The sequence below is a fragment of the Poromitra crassiceps genome (genome assembly GCF_964638095.1).
Source record: "Poromitra crassiceps genome assembly, chromosome: 13".
Lineage (NCBI taxonomy): Eukaryota > Metazoa > Chordata > Actinopteri > Beryciformes > Melamphaidae > Poromitra > Poromitra crassiceps.
The window spans coordinates 42,376,169-42,393,342 of record NC_139644.1 but is presented as its reverse complement, the minus strand read 5'-3'; the positions used below and the strand labels follow the sequence as shown (position 1 = coordinate 42,393,342).

At 44.2% G+C, this 17,174-nt stretch overlaps 1 protein-coding gene across 2 annotated transcripts in view; it reads right to left on the bottom strand.

The window, feature by feature from the left end:
* The window catches only part of LOC310788030 (serine/threonine-protein kinase BRSK1-like), a gene marked incomplete at both ends in the record, with an annotated part of 47,384 nt that overhangs the window by 10,204 nt on the left and 20,006 nt on the right, over positions 1-17,174 (bottom strand). For both annotated transcript variants that reach the window (XM_083649501.1, XM_083649502.1), the window contains 7 exons: positions 1,298-1,346; positions 3,394-3,664; positions 7,138-7,198; positions 7,791-7,941; positions 10,773-10,870; positions 12,165-12,329; positions 13,665-13,696. In XM_083649501.1, the coding sequence (XP_083505627.1) occupies positions 1,298-1,346; positions 3,394-3,664; positions 7,138-7,198; positions 7,791-7,941; positions 10,773-10,870; positions 12,165-12,329; positions 13,665-13,696 (827 nt within the window). The remainder of the gene's footprint in view (positions 1-1,297; positions 1,347-3,393; positions 3,665-7,137; positions 7,199-7,790; positions 7,942-10,772; positions 10,871-12,164; positions 12,330-13,664; positions 13,697-17,174) is intronic.

Genomic DNA, 17,174 nt, shown 5'->3' with positions numbered 1-17,174 from the left:
AGGCAGGTTAAAGATCTGCTCCTCTTTTTCCAGGCTGATGAAGTTACCAAACCAGGACTTCTTCGCCAGTCTGAAATGAACAGAAACAGGCAGGTTAAAGATCTGCTCCTCTTTTTCCAGGCTGATGAAGTTACCAAACCAAGACTTCTTCACCAGTCTGAAATGAACAGAAACAGGCAGGTTAAAGATCTGCTCCTCTTTTTCCAGGCTGATGAAGTTACCAAACCAGGACTTCTTCGCCAGTCTGAAATGAACAGAAACAGGCAGGTTAAAGATCTGCTCCTCTTTTTCCAGGCTGATGAAGTTACCAAACCAGGACTTCTTCGCCAGTCTGAAATGAACAGAAACAGGCAGGTTAAAGATCTGCTCCTCTTTTTCCAGGGTGATGAAGTTACCAAACCAGGACTTCTTCGCCAGTCTGAAATGAACAGAAACAGGCAGGTTAAAGATCTGCTCCTCTTTTTCCAGGCTGATGAAGTTACCAAACCAAGACTTCTTCACCAGTCTGAAATGAACAGAAACAGGCAGGTTAACAGCTTCTACCCAACTGCTATGCTATAGGGGTACGGTGGCACAGTCGGTAGCACTGTCGCCTCACAGCTAGAAGGTCCTGAGTTCGATTCTTGCCTGGGACGCTGTGGGCGCTGGAGTTGTGACCCCCCCATATCTTCAGTGCCTACTGCCCAGGTGGGCTATCTCGTCGAAAGGGCCTTTCTGTGTGGAGTTTGCATGTTCTCCCCGTACCCCCCAGGGGGTTCCTCCGTACATAACCCCCCACTAAAAACATGCAGAAGATCGTCATCCGACCAGTGACGACAACATCCGAAGTTGGTCCCCGGGCGCTGGAAAGAAAAAGCGACCACTGCTCCTGGCCTGTACCGAAAGCAAATTCTGCCGACTTGTTGTGCAGTCCTTAATAAATGAATCTGAATCTGAATCTGAATCTGGCCTGCCCCCTGGAGGAAACGACAAGCCTGGATGGGTCAAATGCAGAGGACATATTTCACCGGCCACCGTCAGCATGAGTGTGTTGTGGCCGCATGCATGTGTTGAAGTGTTCGTGTGACAATAAAAGACGGGCTTGTCCGTCTGAAATCGTGTTTTTTTTAATCCGACTCTTCAATGAGACCCGAAAACCCCTACAAGTCAGGACCTTGCCACTGCATCGTTGTATGTATGTGTTCTGGTGATTGATTGTTAAAATGTGTTTGCCCTAGACTACAAAACAAAGCCAAAGTAGTATGATAATAGATTAAGAACCACATTCAAAGCCCAAACTGTAAGAGTTTATACTCACTCTGGACTGGACTCTGGAGTCAAACTGGACATGTCCTCCGATGTAGGGACTGAAACAGAGAGAGAGAGAGAGAGAGAGAGAGAGAGAGAGAGAGAGACGGGGAGAGAGGGAGGGAGAGAAAGAGAGAGAGAGAGGGGAGGGAGAGAAAGAGAGAGAGAGAGGGGGAGAGGGAGGGAGAGAAAGAGAGAGAGAGAGGGGGGAGAGAGGGAGGGAGAGAAAGAGAGAGAGAGAGGAGGGAGAGAGGGAGGGAGAGAAAGAGAGAGGGGGAGAGAGGGAGGGAGAGAAAGAGAGAGAGAGGGGGGGGGAGAGGGAGGGAGAGAAAGAGAGAGAGGGGAGGGAGAGGGAGGGAGAGAAAGAGAGAGAGAGGGGGAGAGAGGGAGGGAGAGAAAGAGAGAGAGAGAGGGGGGGAGAGAAAGAGAGAGAGAGAGGGGAGGGAGAGGGAGGGAGAGAAAGAGAGAGAGAGAGAGGGGGGGAGAGAGGGAGGGAGAGAAAGAGAGAGAGAGAGAGAGGGGAGGGAGAGGGAGGGAGAGAAAGAGAGAGAGAGAGGGGGGGGAGAGAGGGAGGGAGAGAAAGAGAGAGAGAGAGAGGGGAGGGAGAGGGAGGGAGAGAAAGAGAGAGAGAGAACAATACAAAGAAGTAGGAGGATAAAAAGGCAGTGAGCCAGCAGGGAATCTTAATGATGAGTTTTAATTGGATTGTCCTAATTAGACCACAGACACAGAAGCTCCTCTCCTCTCCTCAACTGAGCCAAAGACCGCAGGCCAGGAAACCTGCTAGTTCCTTGGGGATATTACATTCTATCTTGGGTATAAATATGAAATATGAAGATCCAAATGTTTCATTGTGTAAAAAAAATATCTCTCATTAACCCTGGTGGACAGGACTTTTTCTAAATATAGACTCATTAACCCTGATGGACAAGACTTTTTCTAAATATAGACTCATTAACCCTGATGGACAGGACTTTTTCTAAATATAGACTCATTAATCCTGATGGACAGGACTTTTTCTAAATATAGACTCATTAATCCTGATGGACAGGACTTTTTCTAAATATAGACTCATTAACCCTGAAGGACAGGACTTTTTCTAAATATAGACTCATTAACCCTGATGGACAGGACTTTTTCTAAATATAGACTCATTAACCCTGATGGACAGGACTTTTTCTAAATATAGACTCATTAACCCTGATGGACAGGACTTTTTCTAAATATAGACTCATTAATCCTGATGGACAGGACTTTTTCTAAATATAGACTCATTAATCCTGATGGACAGGACTTTTTCTAAATATAGACTCATTAACCCTGATGGACAGGACTTTTTCTAAATATAGACTCATTAACCCTGATGGACAGGACTTTTTCTAATTATAGACTCATTAACCCAGCCAATAGCTTTTGCTACTGGCTGGTAATACACGGGAATCGCTAGCCTACCCCTGTTAAGTCACCACATACACATTCCAACAGCGCAAAAACGCTCCTATGTACTCCTAGGTACATGTTGTGAATCGTGTACTCACCACGTTATAATAATGCAAAATTACAAGACATTCAAATTTTCTGAGCTAATACATAGCCGCAACTACTTCCTGACAAAAGCGGAAGTTCCGTATTCCATATTTTTCTTTGAAAATTACAGTGTCTCATAATTTGACATGATTATTTCATAACGTGGTGAATGCACGAGACACAACATGTACTGTACTGTACTGTACTGTACTGTACTGTACTGTACTGGCGCTGTTGGAATGGGTATTTGGTGACTTAACGGGGGATAAGCTAGACTACCAGTCATTGTGCTAAGGTAACTAGCAGAAGGGGCACGTCATTACTTTCTAATGCACGCACAGAGAAGAGAAGGGCATTTATCTTCTGGTCTTTAGTGGAATCTCCCAACATGTTGGCGTGTTCCTTTAAAAGGTCACGTGAAGCTGCAGCGGCGTGGAGCCCAGTGCTTTAAAAGGTCACGTGAAGCTGCAGCGGCGTGGAGCCCAGTGCTTTAAAAGGTCACGTGAAGCTGCAGCGGCGTGGAGCCCAGTGCTTTAAAAGGTCACGTGAAGCTGCAGCGGCGTGGAGCCCAGTGCTCACCTTGCAGTTTACGTCGGTGGAAGCGCGGCGAGCCCAGCAGGTTGTTCTTGAACGAGTTGAGCCTCGTCCTCCAGTGGGCTGAGGTCGAGGCGGCCAATCCGCCGCTGCCACCCGGGCTGGAGGGCGGGGTCAGCAAAAGTGAGGCTCCGCCCCCGCCGTCCGCTCTGGAGGAAGAGGAGGAGGAGGAGGGAGGGGTGGTGGAGGAGGGCTGTTGGCTTTGGTGCACGGGTGTGCCCAGGGGGGTGGGCAGCGGCGAGCCCTGTGGAGTGACCTGCGACACAGGGGGCGGGCCAGCAGAGGAGTTAGAGTGCATGTTCTTGGTGACCGACTTGAAGACGGAGGAAGTGGGGAAGAGGAAGAAGCGTGGGGTGGGGGAGAGGAGGGGGGAGGGCGAAGGGGATGGAGGTGTCTGGAGGGGGAGGGACTTGATGGACTGGAGGTGGGGCCGCTCGGCGGGGCCCTTGGAGGGCAGGGTCTGGGTTTTAGGGTCAGGGCCCTTGGAGGTCAGGATCTGGGTTTTGGGGTCGGGCGGCGGGCGGGACGGCCGCGGGGCCGTGCCACTTCCTGGTTTGGGGTCTTTGGTGGAGGAGACCTCTGATTGGGTGAAAGTGAAGACCGGTGGACTCTGATGGACAGACAGAGGAAGACAGAGAGAGGTGGGGAGGAGGGATGGAGAGATGAGAGGGAAAGCAATGGTTATGAATCATGGTGCATGGCAGGGTAGGAAATTAATTATTGGATGACATTATTGGATGACATCATCACTGATGACATCAGTGACATCATCACTGAACTATAGCCTCAGGCTTAGGGTAATCAGCCTTAGGGCAATTCATCTGCCCTAATTAAAAAATCCGGCTCTCTCATTACACCCCCTGAAAGTTGCAGCCTGATCGCACGTAAAACGGCATAGCTGTGCCGAGACAAAATTCTTGAAACACGCTTGCGTGTGTGTGTGTGTGTGTGGTGTGTGTGTGTGTGTGGGGTGTGTGTGTGTGTGTGTGTGGTGTGTGTGTGTGTGTGTGTGTGTGTGTGTTGCATGCGTGCGTGCATGTGTGTGTGTGTGTGTGTGTGTGTCTATGAAATGAACATGTGTATGGCTGAAAATGAGACAGTATGGAGCAGAAGCCATGGCTAAAGATGAATCATAGCTATCAGAGGGAAGTTACACAGAACAGGAGACTAACATAATTCAGTGGTACATAAAACACAAGCCTCCATCATGTCTATAGGAATCTGCATGAGCACTGCTAATGCAATTATACTGGAAGTGGCAAACGTTGCTATTTAACTCCCTATTGGCTTCCATATTAAATCATGTTAAAATAACGATAAAGGTAAAATCACTGTCCCATGCAACTGCTGTAAGAGGTACTCAAATAAAATAAAATAAATAAATAAATAAAGTGTTAAATAGCTCTACTTTCCAACAGTCATCACTGATACACAGTGGTGATTCTAGAGTCTGTTGGGGCCCTAGGCAAAAATTCCAAGGGGCCCCTTCCAAGCAGCGTTCTTTCACTTTCAATTCAAGAGAAAGTACATGAATCATGCAGGTTTGACAGGAAGGATCCACATGATCTCTTGAATTAAAAGTGAAAGTGCACGACTGTGAATCATTCCTGTCAAACATACATGATTCACAGACATTCTCATGAATGTATGTTTCACTTTCAATTCAAGAATGTACATGAACCATACGAGTATGACGGGAATGACATGGGGCCTCTTTAGGGAGGTTTCAATGTCATTGCAAATTGTCCATTGGTTGTTTATGGGGGGGGAGTTTCTCAGCCCCCTAATGGCCTGGGGCCCCAAGCAATTGCCTGCATTGCCTGTTCACAAGCTGCGCCTCTGCTGTTTGGTCAGTAACCTAGTCCGCCCTGCAGTATACAGAAAATACATTCTCTGAGATCCCACCCCCTTTCATCCAATCAGGGGAGAGGATCCCATCCCACTTTTATCCAATCAAGAGAGAGGATCCCACAAATGTATTTTCTGTTTACTGCAGAGCGGAGGGACTGGGAGACCCACGTTACTGACCAAACACACTATATCAGTGATGGCAGTCAGAAGCTATTTATTTAAAAAAGAAATCTCTGCTTTGCGGGAAACAGAAGTGAAACGTTTCTGGTATCCCATCCCACTTTGTCCAATCAGGAGGGAGAACTCCACAAAGAGGATTGAGTCAACATGGTTCTCATCACCAAGGAGTCAAATGCTGACGCTTTGGGTGGGTGTTCTGGATTGGACCAAGTTGGGAATGAGAACCGTCTTTTTATTTATTTTTTCTGATTCCCCCCATTTTCTCCCCAATTGTACTTGGCCAATTCCCCCTGCTGCCCCACCCCCTCTGCCCATCTGGGGAGAGCCGTAGACACACACATGCCTCCTCCGATACATGTGCAGTTGCCAGCCGCTTCTTGCGTACTTATGTACTTCTTTTCACCCGACAGCGGGGAGCTTAACCGGCAGGACGTTGTAGCACGTGGGAGGATCACACTATTCCTACCAGTTCCACCTCAAACAGGCACCCCGACCGTCGAGAGGAGGCGCTAGTACAGTACTTCAAAATGAAAGTGCCGTATGTACAATACTTCAAAATGAAAGTGCAGTATGTACAGTACTTCAAAATGAAAGTGCAGTATGTACAATACTTCAAAATGAAAGTGCAGTATGTACAATACTTCAAAATGAAAGTGCAGTATGTACAGTACTTCAAAATGAAAGTGCAGTATGTACAGTACTTCAAAATGAAAGTGCAGTATGTACAATACTTCAAAATGAAAGTGCAGTATGTACAATACTTCAAAATGAAAGTGCAGTATGTACAGTACTTCAAAATGAAAGTGCAGTATGTACAGTACTTCAAAATGAAAGTGCAGTATGTACAGTACTTCAAAATGAAAGTGCAGTATGTACAATACTTCAAAATGAAAGTGCAGTATGTACAATACTTCAAAATGAAAGTGCAGTATGTACAGTACTTCAAAATGAAAGTGCAGTATGTACAATACTTCAAAATGAAAGTGCAGTATGTACAGTACTTCAAAATGAAAGTGCAGTATGTACAGTACTTCAAAATGAAAGTGCAGTATGTACAATACTTCAAAATGAAAGTGCAGTATGTACAATACTTCAAAATGAAAGTGCAGTATGTACAATACTTCAAAATGAAAGTGCAGTATGTACAGTACTTCAAAATGAAAGTGCAGTATGTACAATACTTCAAAATGAAAGTGCAGTATGTACAATACTTCAAAATGAAAGTGCAGTATGTACAATACTTCAAAATGAAAGTGCAGTATGTACAATACTTCAAAATGAAAGTGCAGTATGTACAATACTTCAAAATGAAAGTGCAGTATGTACAATACTTCAAAATGAAAGTGCAGTATGTACAGTACTTCAAAATGAAAGTGCAGTATGTACAATACTTCAAAATGAAAGTGCAGTATGTACAATACTTCAAAATGAAAGTGCAGTATGTACAGTACTTCAAAATGAAAGTGCAGTATGTACAGTACTTCAAAATGAAAGTGCAGTATGTACAATACTTCAAAATGAAAGTGCAGTATGTACAGTACTTCAAAATGAAAGTGCAGTATGTACAGTACTTCCAAATGAAAGTGCCGTAGAGGAGAGAAGAGCTCTTGCCTTGTGAGCGCTGAGCCGTTGTGTATTGTATATGCTGTGAAGTACTGTACAGTTCAATAGTGGAAGAGAATAGAGTGAAGTTCTTACCCTGGGACTGCTGAGAGGGCTGGAGGACAGACCTGTGGACGCGCCACTGACAGAACGAGACCTTTGGAGACAGCAAACAGCAACAGTCAGCAACCATCACCATGGTCAGAGGGGTGTGTACGGAAGAGGATTAGACCATCACCATGGTCAGAGGGGTGTGTACGGAAGAGGATTAGACCATCACCATGGTCAGAGGGGTGTGTACGGAAGAGGATTAGACCATCACCATGGTCAGAGGGGTGTGAACGGAAGAGGATTAGGGCACCGTGAAAAATGTATTCGAGTTCAAAGTCAGAATTCTGAGAATAAAGTATAATTCCGAGAGTAAAGTCAGAATTCTGAGGAAAAATTGACTTCTTCTCAGAACTAAAATAATTCTGATCTGTGTTGTGCTTGTTGCTCCAAAAAATTTATATATGACTAATTGCACGGTACTCATTTCAATAGCAATGTTATTTTACTTATAATAATGTTATTACTCCCAATTCGTCCACTACTTATTCTGTTAAGTTTAAATTCCACCTTCAAATTTGGCGATTGTGGCCTTTCTTTCCTTCAAAAATCAGGATACATGTATGTCAATGACTTTGCCTGTGCACTCCTGTGTAAATTATATCTTCAAATAACGTTGCTGCTGTTCAGTCATTCTGTACCTCTGGCTGTGTGCGGAGCTGTCCAGGGCCCTGCGAGGTGGGGTGGGAGACCCCTGGTCTGTGACGCTGAGGACCTCCAGGCTCTTCCTCTCCGGTCGATACCGGCCATGACGCGTCAACATGGGGGAGTCCACGCGCTTTCTGGGTGGGTCTGGGAGGAGAGACATGTTATAGTGGGACAGTCAAGCATAAAAAAAATTGCATTTCACTTTAAAATAATACAATTTGGTACACTTAGTTACGACTTTTGAAACTTAAATGCTTTTTTTAACACGATTTTCAGAAAACGCTTCAAAAGTCATAAGTGATTCATGTTTGTGAAGATTATGCTGCTGAACAGAAATTACCACTCCTAAACTTTTGTTAACCACCTTATTTTATGCATTTAAGCAAAATCCCCAATCTAAAACCCCATTCACTTTTCCCCTGAAGATCTAACATGTCAGGGACTTCTGCCTTCCGACTTACAGAAATACATCATCCCTGCAGTGCTCTATAGACGGTTTTAACTTGACAACAAAAACATTCTAAATTTAACCCCCGCTCACTTCCTGTAGCCTGTACTACGAAGCTAGTTTAATGCCTTATCCGAGTAAGTTTGAGTTTAAACCTGGTTTAGCCGTACTACAAAGCAAGTTAACTTTCAATCACCATGGCAACTGACGCTGCAAAGCTAACCTGGTCGCGACCAGGTTAGCTTCAGAGGATAAGATCAAAATCCATGAGAGACCCATATAATATCGGCTCTCTGGAGTCACTCACCATTCATAAGATCGCCATATGAAAAATAGATTGCAGTCAACTGAGAATAGAACAAGCAAAACATTCGTGGCTCTGTAGGCTACATAATTAAATTAAGCCTACTTACCACTTTATGTCTTAACAGCTCAACGATGCGTGGAGAAATATGATCACTATTAATCACCGCAGCGCATATCATGAACGGACCCTCAAATGGAGTGAGGGTGATATTCTCCTACATGCCAGAAAAGCCTATACATATAATATAGATATGGGATATCCCCAATACTAAATATGCAGGCTATTCTTGCATCTTTCAGCTGGAACTGTGTCCTGTAGGCTGTATGCCAATATATGAGCAAAAATAGGCTAGTTTTTATCAATGATAACTATGCCCGCATCGTCTCAATTCAGTTCAGCAGTTTTCTCTTTTATAGTAGGCTATTAGGCTTTATACTAGGCTATTTTATATATGAATTATTCGATCAGTGCAACCACACACATGAGTGATAGAGATCATTATTCATTGAGCATGCGTTTCTAAATCTATGGTCTAAATATACAGATTGTGGAAATGTATAGACTGAGATTACACATTTACATTTGTTGCTGCTGTATCAATGCAGCTGTATCAGACAGAAATCGCTGATCAAAGTAAATCAAATGACTGATGTGAATACAAGCTGCTGCTTTAGACAGCCCTTCAGCAGACTATCCAACGCGGATTTTCATTCTGACATTAAATCGCGGATACATTAAATATCCGCTAAAACTCTGATCATGCACTGCGCTTTCTTAGAACGAGGAAATGGGTGTGGAAATGGGTGTGGGCGTGGATCAACTCAGCTGTTCATAATGTGATTGGCTAGCGCACCTCTTTCGCGTGGACGCGCGCCTGTGCACGAGCGAAAAACGTGCGCGTGCACAGGCAGATCCCAGCTCCAGTTATCGACTAGAAAACCAGCGTCGTAGTATCGTTAAACTAGATAGCTTTGATCCTGTTCAGTCAAACCAGATCAAAGGGACTTATCGCGGATCTGTTAAACTAGCTTCGTAGTACAGGGTACTGTTGCAGTGTTTGCTATGGACATAAAAGAAAAGAAAACAAGTGCAGGACTGACTATTCCGTGAAAACCGTCTATACAGCTGAGCGGCGAAAACAAAAGTAACGATGTCGAGTGAATATTTCTGCAGTTTGCCGAATGCTGAGAAAAAGTGCTGTGGGGTTGCGCTCTGGTGAAAACCGTCTATAAGCACAGGGCCAATTCTAATTTGATTCCAGGATTTCCAAATTAAAATACAAATTAAAAACATGTACAAGTAAAAAGTGGATCTTTGCTCAAAACTATGAGCACAAAATGCAGACTCAGACTTTTATATTGTATTGCAAAACCAAACAATCGCCCGTTTACCTAGCAACACTAGGGGAAACCGACTAATACCTGGAACAAGCGTTAGCATCCCGTCAGCGTCTCATGTAATGGAAACGTTGTTTGCTGTTCCAGTAAATAGGACGAACCTTGGATATGAGCTGGTATGGTGCAGGGAAGCTAGTCTGCTCAGCTCATAGAAGCTGACGTAGCGATTTGAATAATGTTATGTTATGTTATAATGTTTGATTAAACAGCTGTGCAGGTTGAATAACGTTACTGTGCTGTTTGATTAAACAGCTGTGCAGGTTGAATAATGTTACTGTGCTGTTTGATTAAACAGCTGTGCAGGTTGAATAATGTTACTGTGCTGTTTGATTAAACAGCTGTGCAGGTTGAATAACGTTACTGTGCTGTTTGATTAAACAGCTGTGCAGGTTGAATAACGTTACTGTGCTGTTTGATTAAACAGCTGTGCAGGTTGAATAATGTTACTGTGCTGTTTGATTAAACAGCTGTGCAGGTTGAATAATGTTACTGTGCTGTTTGATTAAACAGCTGTGCAGGTTGAATAACATTACTGTGCTGTTTGATTAAACAGCTGTGCAGGTTATATAACGTTACTGTGCTGTTTGATTAAACATCTGTGCAGGTTGAATAACGTTACTGTGCTGTTTGATTAAACAGCTGTGCAGGTTGAATAACGTTACTGTGCTGTTTGATTAAACAGCTGTGCACACCTGCCGACCAATCAGAAACAAGTATTCACCCAGACCATGGTATAAATGGGTTCAGACCACAGAGAATGGACTTTAGTGTTTTAGCAATTCAGAAAAATGATAATATTGGCTATATTCTGAGCTTTGCTCACCTAAGTCGTTTCTGGGCGGCAGATCCTCATCTTCACAGCTGGGGTATCGCTCCTTCCTGTCCAACAGGAGGTAGTAGATCATCTTCTCCTGGTTCTCCCTTCAGAAAAATATCAACATAGAGACCGGCAAGATTGTCAAGTGCAAATACGATGCACTCACATTACAGAAATAAATACAGACATTTATAGACAACATGGTCAAATGAACAACTCAGTTAATCAGTGCTAGGTCCCTATTCTGAGAGAATATTAGCTAGCCATTTCTTTACTGCCTGTTTGAAATGGCTCTGGACTTCAACGAGTTTCAGCGATGCTGTAAGTTTATTCCACTGAACTGGAGCAGAGTAACAGTATAACTGCAGCAGAGTACAGTATAACTGCAGCAGAGTACAGTATAACTGCAGCAGAGTAACAGTATAACTGCAGCAGAGTAACAGTATAACTGCAGCAGAGTAACAGTATAACTGCAGCAGAGTAACAGTATAACTGCAGCAGAGTACATAACTGCAGCAGAGTACAGTATAACTGCAGCAGAGTACAGTATAACTGCAGCAGAGTACAGTATAACTGCAGCAGAGTACAGTATAACTGCAGCAGAGTACATAACTGCAGCAGAGTACAGTATAACTGCAGCAGAGTACAGTATAACTGCAGCAGAGTACAGTATAACTGCAGCAGAGTAACAGTATAACTGCAGCAGAGTACAGTATAACTGCAGCAGAGTACAGTATAACTGCAGCAGAGTACAGTATAACTGCAGCAGAGTAACAGTATAACTGCAGCAGAGTACATAACTGCAGCAGAGTACAGTATAACTGCAGCAGAGTACAGTATAACTGCAGCAGAGTACATAACTGCAGCAGAGTAACAGTATAACTGCAGCAGAGTAACAGTATAACTGCAGCAGAGTACAGTATAACTGCAGCAGAGTACAGTATAACTGCAGCAGAGTAACAGTATAACTGCAGCAGAGTACAGTATAACTGCAGCAGAGTACAGTATAACTGCAGCAGTGTACAGTATAACTGCAGCAGAGTACAGTATAAGAAGGTCTTTTAAGCCATAGAACTCCTGAATCTAAAAACACTAAAATCTGTTAAGCTGCCTCTAGTAGAATAGTTGTGAATGTCTCTGAAATTATTAAAATAGTTGTAAAGCGGCTGGAGATTTCCCTATTCCTTTGATTTTGTCGGGAAGGTGACAAGAACATCAAAGTCAAATGTAAGCTGTGTCCCGGTACTAAGACTCTTTCCACTGTGAAAAACTATAATGTAACTATAATGTAACTATAATGTAACTATAATGTAACTATAATGTACTATAATGTACTTAGGTTTTCAACATCGGGCCAGAGCATCATAATGGAGTGTTTGCTGGGTGATGGTCACTCACTCTTCACACTGCAGGTCCTGCTTGAGCTTGAGCCGGTCTCTGAAGCAGCCGAGGGAGTGCATGCTGTCCAGCACGTCAGGGTCCAGCTCCGTAAAGGACAGCATCCTCTTCACGCACACCCGGCGAGGCGGGGGCTGCTCCGGGCACGGCTCGTTGCGACCGGCCCTGATGGAGTGGAGTTAGACATGGTTCTAAGAGGGTGGTGTAAATGCTGTTTCAGAGGGGGTTTTTTTTACTGCCAAGAAGAAAATCCTAGGAGAAGCACTTGAGATGTTCCTTTGGCATGAAAATGGTCAAATTTAAACATACTGAATGCTGGCAGAAAATATTGGTTATCAGCAGCTACAGATGTTTATACAACCAGATTGCAGCAGCTTATGGAACATGGGGGATAACACAACGGCATAACATGTTGCAGCTTACGTTTCTGCAAACATTTCAAATTAACCAACTTTTCCAGTCAATTTGAAAATGCTGATTTGAAAACATTACGCAAAGGAAGAAAAGAAATGTGTTTAAGGTTAAGGAACTAAAACAACTTGGTTGAGGTTTGGGTTAAATACTGTAACAACAATGTTAAATGTGACTTAGGGTTGAAATGTAGACTTTGGGAACACTGGGGATCGAACACGGCAAGTCTTTACACCCTCCATCGCCCCGTCCACAACGCCCTTACTGGCAGCCATGCTATTGCAATAACAGACTCTATAATGTTGATACACTAGAGGTCTTCACGGGTCAATTTGTGCCCGGACACGTCTATTATTAGGAAGCTGAGACCCGGATCCAGACAGACCCAATAAATGTTGGACCCGGGCCTGGCCCAGACCTGAAGTCGATTCTTTTGAATGGACCCGAGACCCAGCCAGGTCCAGGTCGGGTCCTCTGGTAGCCGAGGGTCCGGGCATACCAGAAGACCTCTAGTAGGTTACATGCTAATTTTTCTGATACGTTTGTTTTTAATTAGCTATTTGACGATATCAAAAGGATTGATTGACAGCTGTGAAAGCCACCCACCAGGTCCATTCGGGTCCTATTGGACCCGTGGCAAACAGACCCGGACCCAACCCGGACCCGGAGTCACTTCTTTTGAATGGACCCGAGACCCAGCCGGGTCCGGGTCCCGGGTCCTCGAGTATTCGGGGGTTCGTGCATACATAAAGACCTCTACGATACACCTATCTAGAAACGTGATATGCATGATATGTATTTTGGTTCAGAAATGTCATATTCTACATATTTGTGGGATTGCAGAAATGCACAAGGGGGACATTTTATTCTGGCAACCAGGCTTGGATATCAGTGTAGATTGTAGATGGAGTATTTTGATGTCATTATAGAATGTAGTAAAGTTATAGGGAAGAGAGGAGAGGATATCAGTGTAGATTGTAGATGGAGTATTTTGATGTCATTAATAGAATGTAGTGAAGTTATAGGGAAGAGAGGAGAGGAGATCAGGGAAGAGGAACAGAAAGAAAAACTGAAAGATAAGATACTTACTGGTACCAGGAATGTTTCTGTATTGCTTCTAGCTGCAATTAACCAAAACAGAGAGTGATGTTAAAGCACTTGGACACGTCAAGTCGTCACAATACAGATATCAACATGCATCTTGCCATTTTTACAGTAGATTTAATAGATAAAAAAATCTAAAATCTAAATAGTAAAAGCCACCCACTCGTAATAATACGTTTTGCAGTTTTTTGCTATTTTGTGATAGTTGGAAAAATAACGCTGTCTGTCAGCCCTGTTTTCACTCTGAGGTTATCAATTATGATTTTGTGTTTCACTGTGTGAGAAAGTAGACTTGTGGCGTGCGGGTCGTTCCCCATGTTCTGCACTTGGCAGTTGGCAGAGTTGGGAGTCCTGGTCAGGATCAGACTTGCAGTGCTGCCAGTCTCCCGGCCAAGATGCGCTCCAAATTGATGGCAGAATGATTGACATGGTGACATCGTGAAAGGCAGAAATCACACCCAGGTGCTGAAGTAAGTGGTGCAGTTCTTATGCTACAAACGGACACCTCCCACCTCTCTCTCTTTCCCCCTCCCTCTCTCTTTCCCCCTCCCTCTCTCTGCCCCTCCCTCTCTCTTTGCCCCTCCCTCTCTTTCCCCCTCCCTCTCTCTTTGCCCCTCCCTCTCTTTCCCCCTCCCTCTCTCTTTGCCCCTCCCTCTCTCTTTCGCTTGCAGCTTGCGGTAAAAAATAGAATAGACGCCGAACAGAAGCGGCAGGGCGAGCAGTGCGCTCCGCCAGATCAGTAACGTCGCTGCGCTTCCTCGTCCTGTGTGTTTTGGCCGAGTCTCGCTCCTACCTTCAATACCATCTCTGTCTCCCTTCCAGTCGGTCAGACCGGAAACAGTATGGCTGCCTGAACTCCAAAATGTTCACCCAGAAGCCACATATTGTTATGAATATCAGCATAAGCAGCCAACAGATATCAAAGCTGGTGGGCATATAAGGAAAAGAAATTGAAAGAGCGTAACTCGAACTGGTTAAAAGTGACTATCGCGGTGTTTTGAGCCAGAACGAACTACGTTAGCAAACGTAGCTAAGCTAAGCTAAAGGCAGATTGTATTTACTGTAACATTACATAATGACACGTCCGCAGACGTGAGCATTGACAACCGCAATGTCTGACATCAGCACCCCTTTCTAGAGCGTGAGCCAATTTAAGACTTTGAGCCCAAAATAAGGTTATTTGTCAACAAAACACAGTGGCGAACACTTTGGCTAATTGTAGTATTTTATTCCTTGTGCATTTCTGTAACATTGCGTGGAGTGAGAGCTCGCTTCTGTGTGAGGACCTTTGCTCCTTGTGTGGTGGAGAGTGAGGACTCTGCTGTGTGAGTACCTTTATTCACCTTATTCTTTGCCCACACATGGACGCTTCCGCATTACATCATTTCGTAATAGTATTTCCGTTTTGACTTGCCAAAAACCCCGCAGGCAAAATGGCCGCGCACACTCCCCCCCTAAAGTGGCAAAATTACTCCCCCATAAACTAACATATCTTGGCCAATACGTATGTAACATACAAAATAAAACAACCCGTAATATCTTAATTTTATGTAGAATGCAGAGGACATGTAACTGTTTAGTTAAACTTGCATTCCAGGAATATTGTGTCTAAAGATGACGTTAGTGGAGTCGAGGCTGTTGCGTCCTGAAACCCACATAGGTTGCGTGCGATTCGAGGCGTAACCTATGTGCGTTTTAGCGTAACCTATGTGTGGTTTGGCGTAACCTATGTGCGATTCGAAATAACGCATCCGAGATAGAAACGTTATGAATATAGCCACGTTATAAACAACAAACTAACGCTGGTGATCCGTATGGAAACAGTGTTACTCGAAATGGTTAAAAGTTATATCAATTTGGTCATTCAGTGGCATTTTACTGCCATATAACATAACTAACTAGCGGCTAATATTAGCCACAGAAGGCAACTAGCGCTGAACCGGAAGAACAAATACGTTTGCGTTGAAGAGAGAAAAAGTGGGCGTGGTGAATAAGGTGAATTCCCTGCAGGTGTGTTTCCAGAGGGGATTGGCTGAACTCGGTAGCTCTGTAGCCACATGATGTCTCTGTGTTATACCGCATTCAAGACAACTCGCACCTCCGTAAGTTTCAACATGGAACCTTCCCCCCGGGACAGATTTGCGTTCACGCTGCACCTCCCGCTCGGGGGAAAACCAAACGGTTGCTATAGCAACCCGTGTTAGCATTGTAGTAGTCTCACTGGCCAGCCTCCCCTCCCTACCGTGAAATGAGTCTGGCAGCGCAGGTCTCCATAGTGGGATTGTGATGGGCGGCGCTTAGCAGCAGTGCCCTTGGAAAATAGTTTCCAACAATCCAACTTGCTGTTTTCAGCATGTAGCAACGAGCTAGCGTGTAGGTTTCTGCCGTTAGCTTTCTAGATAGTTAGCGTTGTTGTTTTCACTGAGGCGGCAGGGCACTGTTTACAGCGACACACAGGGAGGAGGGAGCAGAAGCCGCTCTGATTGACATGGTCGGAGCTAATGACAGAGTTTGTAATATGCCGGGAGCGGACATCCGGCAGCGACTGAAACAGTCGCTCCAATGGGAGAGCAGCTGTAGAGCAGGGGAGGGCTTATCCCAGTAGCCTGTTTTCGTGCAGCCAGACGACTCTCATGGAAGGGAGAGGAGGCTGGCCAGCGAGACTAGCATTGTAGCTACCTACTAGCTCACAATGCTAACCGAACATGCTGAATGCTGAATTTCACGCAGAGTGAAACACAGATGGCACAAACACATATTAAAAGTTAACATTACATAATTAAGACATCAAATTGTGTGTTAAAACGTCAACAAACGTCTTTATAATAATTCTGTGATTACCATAAACGATACAAGTCGCCATTTTGATGTGGCTATGACGTCAACTCGGACAAAGCGGAGCTCTGGATGATACCCGAATTTCCGAGCTGTAATTCCGGCCTGAACGACCGTTCAATTCACTTTTTACAGGTCGGAACCCATTTTTTCCGGTGGTCCGAGTTGTCTTGAACGGAGTATTAGTCTTTGGGCTGAGACAACTTGGAAGCTGGGGTAGATTGGCAGCTCTGTCTTAGCCACATTGTAAAGTAACTAATTATTCTATTTATATGGTTATGGTTATATTGTCAAGTGTTGTTATTTATATGGTTCATTCTGTTATATTGTCATTTGTTGTGGTGCTGGACTCAACTTCATGTATTAGATGCTGCCTGTTAACTTGTGGTATTGGTAGAGTAGTGAGTCCAGGATCACTGTTAACCTTTTTTATGTGTGACCAATAAATCACATATACTTGTTCATGGTTGTCTTTGTCTAGTTTTATGTTGTGATCCAAACCCTGGACTGGGTCATAACAGTGCATTCGAGCTTCAGGCCTCAAGTCGCAAAACCATGGATGCTAATAGCCGTTAGCTGTCTAAGCTAACAGCTAAACTACAACATTAACGTTTAGTTGTATGGGTTTAACCAACTATTGTATTAGTATACTAATTGGTC